Here is a 9,499-nt window from a genome sequence, read left to right as displayed (position 1 = left end):
TTTCTGAGTGCCCTCCCACCTTCCAGTCCTATATCTGACAATGTTTCTTTGCTATGCATAGAGTTTTCAGTGACTAGTGATTCGGAAGTAGTTTGTCACTCTTTCTTCCTAGTCTGTCTTTGTTTTGTAGCTCATCTGAAACCTTTCCACCATGGATGACCCTGCTGGTTATATGTAAAATATACATTAATAAATGGAAAACAGAATATGAATATATTCTTACTTCTTCAGAGATGCTTTTACCTCTAAAGGATGTCCAGGACAATGGATAATCTTACAGGTTTCTAGAAAGAAAACAATCTCAAACTATGCATTTAAAAAAAAAAAAAAATTCACTCTCATAGAGCAACTGTTTGAATACAACCTTTTGTTATGAAAATTACCAGTAGGCAAGAAGGGGATAGTTATTACACTGACATAATGAATTCTTATGAATTCCACAATTTGAATAGTTAGAGAAAAATAATTGAGAGCGACACAACATTAAAATGATTTTAAAAGCACTACAGTGTGTTTGGATAACACAATGTTACAATATGTTGCAGCTGTTAATGACAAGAAATAATGTTTTTAAGGAAGCAATCTTCAATTAATCATTTCCCCTTTTAGTGGGATAATTTATGGAAATGAAATGAGGCTAATAAACCAGAAAGAATGGGAGGAAAGAAAGAAGTTAAATAAATTGCTTCCTTTTGTAACAACAAAAAGTCATGATATCCATCACTTGGCCAGAAATATCATGTTGCTAAGGGCCTTATTTAGCATTTGATTTTCTTCCAATATAGCAGAAACAGAAGGCATCACATTTCAGCTTTCCATTTATTTCACTCTCCATTTTAACCCCATAAATGTCTCTCAAGATTGAAATGTTAATAATGCAGCAATCCTAGAAAATTTGATGTCATGTGTCAGAGATGGGTGAGGAGGTAGACCGTATTATACCCATTCAACTCTCTAATTCTATCTGTTGCTATCCTTTTAAAAATTCTTTAAAACTTGATTTTTATAAATAAAAAAATAAAATTAAAACAATTTTGGGGAGAGTGAAAAGAATGCAAGGTATTTGAAAATTTTAGCTTTTTTTTTTTTTAACAAATACAGTTAGTTGTTGAAATACCTAAGAAGAAATCTAATTCTGGTTTGCATCATGTTGTAATTGAAATGTTTTTCTCAATAATTTTCAATGTCAAAGGTCAAGTAACACATGAAGGGAAATGTTCTTACCAACTCTTGGTGACATAAAAAGCTGTATATACATACTACACAAATGTAAACATCAATACTTAAGTTTTCTTTATTAGATTCTCAATGAGGTTTTCAGAAACACAACAGGTGTTTGATCAATAGAATGCTCTCTAGTTTGTTTGACTTCAAGATGATGAAAACACCTCTTTATGGAGTAGTAGTTGATAAAGACATCTCATGAAATAATCAATATCTTTTAGAAAGATATATTTTTAAAATTGAACATAAAAAATTTCATTCATTCTGTTTTGAGTTAATTGACTTATACTTTAAATTCTTACATATTTTCAGATCCTATCAAGATTCCTAGTATTAGATGTAATAATTTCACATATTATAGTACATACAAATGAGTGCATAAACAAATTGTACAGTATATAATATGCCATATAACAGTGCATTAGCCCAATGTTTCTCCAATGTTTAGCATAATGTTTATATCAAATAAGTCCTGAATAAACATTTGCTAAAAGGATGATTACATGCATACATGCACCTAGGAATATATGCAGATGTGTGCATTAAAGTCTATGTGCTTGATGCATCTACAGAAATAGAAGCATTCTATATGAATTCTGGAGTCTTGGTGTGGCACTGTGGGTTAATGTGCTGGACAGCAAAGTCTGTTTGAACTGCAAAGTTGGCGGTTCAAGTTCACCAGCTGTTCCTCAGACACTGTACACAGGGCTGCTATGAGTTGGAATCAACTTGACAGCACTTAACAACAGCAACAATGTGAAGTTTAGTAGCTGTAACTTGTGAAGTCCAAAGAAGACTGAATTAATGAATGTTTAGAGAAAAATTAAACTTATAATTCATCAATGTTCTAAAATCAAATTAAATTATAAACTGCTTTCTTTTATTCCCTAAATTAAGACCTGTCTTTGGATGCAGGGTAGTAGCTATCAACCAGGATACTGACATGTAAAATTTTGCAATTCATGTAGTTTCCAGTCATCCTTGAATATGCAAATTTCTGTTTAAAATGGGCTGATTGGCATGTAGATATGTAGATTTGTTGTTGTTAGGTGCCATCTTAGACAGAAAAGCCATCTAGTCAGGATATCTTAATTTTATTGTTCCTAGGTAAATATCATTTTTAATTACTTTTATCATTCCTAGGTAACTATTGCAGTCCTGCTGTGGTGCTGTAGGATAAGCACTGGATTGAAAGGTTGGTTTGAACCACAGGGAGCAGTTCAAACTCACCAGCTGCTCCTTAGAAACCCTACACAGGGTTGTTATGAGTGGGAACTAACTCAACAGCACTTCACAACAACAGGTAACTATTAGGGAGAATCAGTAATGTCTTATTTTTCAGATATTATTAATTTAAAACATTAAAATATGATAATGAAATTGAATTATGCATTATAATGTTAAGTATGAAGTCAATAGACTAGTTACATTTAACATTATACTTGATTTCTTGTGATATCAAAGACTGCAATGCTATTTATTATAGGGCAGAATGAAAATCAATTCCTTAAAAGCAATACCAATATGACGATATCTACTACAAATTTTACTCAGTTTATGTCTATGGTGAACATCTGGTATGTTTTATTTTTTGTGATTTTTATAGCAAGTGCATTACCAAAAACACAAGTAATCTATATGCCAGAGCAAAATTACCATAGGAATTTTTACTTTATACAAACCAGGAAGCATGCACTTTAATGTTTAATTTACTTTTCCCCAAGAGATATGATGGGAGATGGAAAATACCCATTTGCTAAAGCAGAAACTTCTATAAACAATAATGAAAATACCATCTTTATTTTATGATGTTTGTTTTATATGTTTCAGAATTTTTAAGAGATCTATCATGCTTAAAATTGTTTACAACAATTACAAGATTTACAAACAGGTGGTTTCTGATGACATGACATACTTTAATTAAGGAACAATTTGTTGTTGTTGTGAAGTGCCGTTGAGTTGGTTGTGATGTCTAGTGATGGTGTATAGTTTCTGAGTAGCAGCTGGTGGGTTTAAACCACAAACCAGGCAGTTAGCAATCCAGTGTATATCCTACAATGCCACATCAGGACACCAAGGAACAATATAGCACAAAATATTTCAACTTCTTTTCAGGTTATTTGTGTGGTTGTATCTCATACATATAAATTGAGTAAATAGTATTATTATGTAAGATAATATTAGAAGATAAGCTATTTTGATAATTGATTATTTAAAGAGAAAAAGGTTATCAAGGGGTTTGCAAAAAGAATGGCAGAAATGTTGCATGATTTGATTCTGGATGTATACTTGTTTATAGTTTAACAACTCTGATATCAGAACGTATTTCACAATTGCTCTTGATCTGAGGTGAAGTTGAGTTCTATCAGAATAATTATTTTCTTTCTTCTGCCAGTTACATGGAAACATACCAATCTGGTAACTCTTTCAAGTCTCTGCTTGAGATTTACAGTCTCACCTGGTTTGGTAGGGAAACTTGAGTGCTATTGTGTTGCTCAAGCAGTACTTTTACTCTTTCCTTCCCCTATTCTTCACAATTAAAATGGGCATATTTCCTGTCTTTCTTCTATTACATGGGAATTTATTTCTCTTTTACACTAATACTGAATTATTTTGTATCCCAACTTGATGCTGGGATTTTCTATTAGACTGCTCGTCATGGGGACTTTTTCTTAGTGGTACATAAAATATCCATGCATCTTATACTCAGTGGCATGTTAGATTTGATGAAATATGGTAATTTATTAAGTTAGGGATTCTGGAGGATGACATCATACTCATCTATCAAATCCTGAGCTCTCTCTCTGGGGACTCAGTGCTCAGATTCGTGGTTGAATTTTCTTTATGAATATACGCAGCCAAGGCAAGACTAAATTAGCATTGCTACATTGTTACAGAATCCTAAATTTACAGCTTTACAGATGATAAAGATGGTACTATCAAAGATGTTTTATGAACTTTTAGAAGAGTTTTGATGCTAACCAAGACATAATTGAGGAGGCTTTGACATGAAGAGAGTTAAGAAGATTGAATCCTGTGGCTATTTTACTCTGGAATGCTAGGAAGAAAATGTGTATATGCAGACCAGTTGAGAGAAGCATTTGGAAGCAAAATTCAATTATGCCATTAAACTAAAAGATAGGACATAAAATATTTTAAAGATTTAAAAATCTAACATGCTGTTAATGCTACCAAAACAAATGATCAACTCATGGTATAACTTTTTCCTTCCTAGATCACAGCATGGTTCATTCTTGTCTACTAAAGGAGGGGGATTCGGAAGTAGTTTAAATGTAAATTGACTTGGCCCTTCATTTTCTTGAATTCAAAGTTGGACATGCTCCAGTATTGTACACAGCAGTTGTTTTAGGGAGGAGAATAAATTGCAAACAACCTGAGATTTCACTTCAACATTCTATAAAAGGTGTGAGTGGAAAGACAAGAAAACTTGCCAACACATACGCATTCAGGGTTATACTAAAAGTAACTAGGTGAACAGCCACCAATGATGGAGGAAAAAGTATGCTGAGATCAAGGGGAAGCAGAGCTGGATTTTTCTGTTTCACCTAGGACAGATCAACACTAGTGCAGTCTTTACACAAGAGGGGTCAGAGTGCGAAGTGAGTGTTAAAGGTTTCATCTAACACGAAATTTCTTCCACCTTAATTTTGAGCTATTATATATAGTCTCTCTATTAAAATCTCAGGATATTTAAAGTATAGAGTGTTACAGAATATGTTTACCATTACAGCTGGAACTGATCATCCAGAAGTGTATAATTTGGCTTCATGTTGCTTAGCAGCTTTCTATGCAAACATCTCATATCTTTATATGTTTTCATATGAGCACATATATTTTATTCAATGTGAGAAGTGACATTAGCAAGACAGCACACATGATTTAACAGGGTAGGGATTTGGATTATTGCCCATGTTTCTTTCAAATGCTGACATCACATATTCCAAGGTAATTCACTGATGCCTAATGGTAAAACTCAGCCTGACCAAATGGGAATACCTGACTCAGTTTCCAAACATTTGGAATTCACTGCAATCTATGCTGTCTGTACTTCATGTTTGGTAAACTGGCAATACAATCAAGCAATGAATAAAGAGAACTTCAGAACAGGAATATTTTGTTATTGCAGAACTCCTTGGATTATTTCACTTCCATATATCACAAACATCTGCTTAGAATTGTCTACCCATGAAAAAGACCTGGTCCCACTGAAACACAATGATTCCTTTTCTACTTCTAGTACCCATTTTGATAGAAGGGTAAGGAGAATGTGTATTTATGTTCATTTTACTTTCTAAAGTCAAGTAACATTGTAGGCCAAAATTTCACAGGTTTTACCTACTCAATTTGCCCCTTTGTAATTTCATCAAAACATGTCTTTAAAATGAAAAGCTCTTTCCAAAGCCCATTCATTCAACCATCAGCAGTATGTATTTTTGCTACACTCATTTAAAAAAAAAAAAAATCATTATGTCTGGTTCTCCTGTATATACGTGCACCCATAACTCCAACAAATATATTATTTTGAGATATTAAGTGTATCACTGATGAAACTTGGCTGTTAAATGAATACATTTGATAGTAACAGAGGAGTCTGGATTTGAGAAGGGTGACTAGGCTTGTGATGCATGCTGGGAGTTTGTGCAGTGTTGTTGTGTACATTAATGGAAATATTAATACTCTTAAATTACACACAGAGTTATGAGATAGAAGCAAGGTTAACTGATAAAAAATATTAGGCCTGCTTGTAAAATTAATGTGAAAGACACTGAAAAAAGTTAATAATGACATTCAATTACAATGTTCACAGTTTACATTTTACCCATGCTAACTATGAATTAGAAGCTCAGTGACTCTGTAGGATAAACTGGACTATGAATCAAAAGATAAGCAGTTCAAGCTCAACAGGCACTCTGTGGGAGAAAGATGAGGCTTTTTGCTTCCACAAGATTTACAGCCTCAGAAGCCCTATGTTGTTGTTGTCGTTAGGTGCCATTCGAGTCAGTTCCAACCCATAGTGACCCTGTTTGCAGTCCCAAGAAGTGTCTAGTCAGCTTGAACTGCTGGCCTTGTGATTCAAACCGACTTTGCTGTTCAGCACATTAATCCACAGCATCACACCATGACTCCTAGAAGCCCTATACAAGGGCACTATGAGTTTGTATCAACTGGATGGCACTTAAGAAGACATCTGAATTGCTCATTAACAATGATGTCATTGATGAGTTTCCCCAGTAGAGGGAAGCATAGCTTCATTATTATTTTCATAAATGATTAAAGTGGGGGCAGTGGGGGAGCCCAACATTTTATTGCAATTTAAATCAAGATTGGTTGATATTTCATCATTAAATAAGCTTTCTTGACAGTAAAAAGGCCTTGACTTCTGTTAGGAAGCATAAAGTGAACTTGGTCCAAAATGCTTAGTTCAACAGAATGACCTACTAGTAAGTGTATGAAGACATTTTAATTATCTTCTATTTAATAACTATATCCAACAACAATTTGTGGGTATACATCATCATATGCATAATGAATAATTAGTATATTTTATTTTAAAGCTACACTTTATTATTTGATACAATTTCTATGAACATATGTGTTGTCTACTCTCTTCAGTTGGCAAATAAATACATATGAAAGCATATACCTCACTTCTATTTTTATTAATATGAAGCTGTTAAACTTGAACTCATGTGAGACCCTAAACTTTTGAATTTATCATACTTGTGATAATAAAATTTAATTCACTTCTTTGTGTTCTTTAGAATTATTATTATTATTATTATTATTTTTACTAGATTCTCTGTCTCTTCAGCTAGGTTGCTGAAGTAAGAACTCTGACAAGGGGGTGTACATCTGCATGCATGTGTGTGGCTATGCATCATTGCTTGTGATTTTTTCCCAGTGCTGGCAGATTGGAATATGAAAAATGTGACTTACCATGGTGTTGTAAGTCTGAACACTGTGTCAGTGGGTCGCCATTTCTTATATCTTGTCGTCTTGTGCGTCTAAAACAATTACAGTCAGAAGATATTATTTTATCTCTATTCCTTTTTGGGGATTTGTCATAAAAATGAAGACAAATAAAAAATCTATAGCAAAGAATCCCAGAGTTTATTAGGAAGAAATACATCTAATTCTGGCTAAAACACTTTAAAAAAATAAAGAAAAGAAAAAACAAAAGCAGTTTCCTATACCTGTAAGTTATATTTTTATACCCATTACCTCTATAAATCTCTGGGATTTGCATAGGTAACTGGTATAAAAATATACTGAGAATATGATAAAAGTCAAAATATTACTGATAGAATTTATGTATTTTTGTAAATAATTGTCAATGAATCTAACATCTAGAAATGGTAGGCTTAATTTCTGAGGAAAAAACAAAATTTGGAATAGCAACCCATTTCTTCAATAAACAGTTAAACTTTCTTTTTCCTATCATTAATGAGGGGATAAGCTTGAAATTGTAAATTTACATGATGGTTCTTTTTAAAATTATATAAATAATTAATTAGTGTTTTGTTAAATTAAATCTTTTAAATCTTTTTTTTGGGGGGTTATAACAGCAATCTTTTTGTAAAAATCATAACACAGCAAAACAAAAACTATGTTTTATACGTTCCTTATTGCATCATAAGGCTATCAACTGAAATGAATTTACCTGAGTGAGATGTGAATAAAAGAAGAGAAAAAAACAACAACAACAAATGATGGGTTTAGGGGCAAGACTTCAGTTTAGCAGAGATAAGAGAGCAACTATATAATAGCATTCAGAAAAACCAAATATGCTTGCAATAAAAAAAATAAATAAATAAAACATTATTCCTAATTTCTACTGCTCAAATAATATTTTAGCCGTGGTACATTCTGAGCATTTCTCCACTTTGTTTATGGTTGACTGCGAGAAAAGACCTGGACTCTAGCTACTGTGGTGTTACAGAGATGTGTAGTTTGAGCAAGAGGCTAAAAATGGAGCTTGGCTGTGTGTAACAGACTGGAAAAGATTGGGGAACACTTGCTCAACTGTTTACTGCATCTATTTTAATGAATATTGTCTTGCTGCAAAATTAGTTATCTTTCCTAAAAAGAGCTGCTACAAAGGCCATTGAGAATTGCAAATATGGATTTTGTTACTGTATTCACAAATATAGAATCCCAAAGTATTTATAGATTTCTATTTGTAGAATTAGTAAGACTATCAAACAGATGTTGCACATTTCAAAATTGAACCAACAAAAGAGTTTGTGAAACACGAACCACAAAGCATTTGGGAAAGCATTTTTCATTGTCATTTACGCTTTTGGAAAATGCTATCAAAAAGAACATATAAAATGTGAGGCTTTTAAACATTCTTTTCAATGAAGTTGAAACAGATGAAACTGGATTAAGGAAAATCTGTAAAGCACAACAAAATTGTGCTTTACAGATAATTCCCTCAATCTTGAATTGTAGGTATGCAATAAACACATTTCAAATATGCAATGACATACAGCTTTTAATTTATCATAATACGGCTATAATCTCTTTTTTTAATTAAGAAAAGCTTAACTTCAAATTAATTACTACCAAATTAGGCAATATGATACACTTTCACGTGGAAAGAAAATAATGTTCATCTTTTAATTCAAACAATGCATTTCATATTGTTTGACTAGCATAGAGCTAAATGCTTTTAAGAAACATAGATTTTTAATTTTAAAGTATTTAATTTTATTGCTTATATTGCTATTTATTAATTTGTTTATGGTTTCTTTTATCAATAAGACATCTTCTTTATCAATAAGAAATTTAAATATAAAATTTCAATGTCATTCTTGAGAGTTGTTGTTGTTGGTTACTGCCATTGAGTATGTTCCTAGTCATAATGACCCTGCTTAGGGTTTATGAAGAGCAGTTGGTAGGTTTGAACAGCCAGTCTTGTGGTTAGCAGCCCAGAGTTTATCCTATAGCACCACACCACATCTATGGATATTATTAAGTCCTGAATTTTGAAGATATAAAAACGAGTATTTCTTATATGATATGAATTTGTGCTACATTTACATAAAAAAATTATTAACAAGCTCCATATGTACTGATATTACAAATTTAAGGTTTATATGATTTCACAAGGAGCTCTGGTAGCGTAGTGGTTACGAATCGGGCTGCGAACCTTAAGGCTAGCGGTTCGAAACTACCAGCCGCTCCGCGGGAGAAAGATGAGGCTTTCTACTCCCGTAAAGATTTACACCCTCGGAAACCCTGTACAGGGTCG

General features: G+C 32.8%; 1 protein-coding gene across 1 annotated transcript in view; it reads right to left on the bottom strand.

The window, feature by feature from the left end:
* SEMA3A (sema domain, immunoglobulin domain (Ig), short basic domain, secreted, (semaphorin) 3A) overlaps positions 1-9,499 on the bottom strand; it is a 324,888-nt gene that overhangs the window by 11,748 nt on the left and 303,641 nt on the right. Inside the window, exon 15 of the mRNA XM_006834338.1 lies at positions 7,183-7,250. Coding sequence (XP_006834401.1) covers positions 7,183-7,250 — 68 coding nt within the window. The remainder of the gene's footprint in view (positions 1-7,182; positions 7,251-9,499) is intronic.

This window comes from Chrysochloris asiatica, unplaced genomic scaffold (assembly GCF_000296735.1).
Source record: "Chrysochloris asiatica unplaced genomic scaffold, ChrAsi1.0 scaffold00010, whole genome shotgun sequence".
In the NCBI taxonomy this organism is placed as follows: domain Eukaryota; kingdom Metazoa; phylum Chordata; class Mammalia; order Afrosoricida; family Chrysochloridae; genus Chrysochloris; species Chrysochloris asiatica.
The sequence above is the reverse complement of the archived record's forward strand: the minus strand, read 5'-3'. Positions and strand labels throughout refer to the sequence as shown.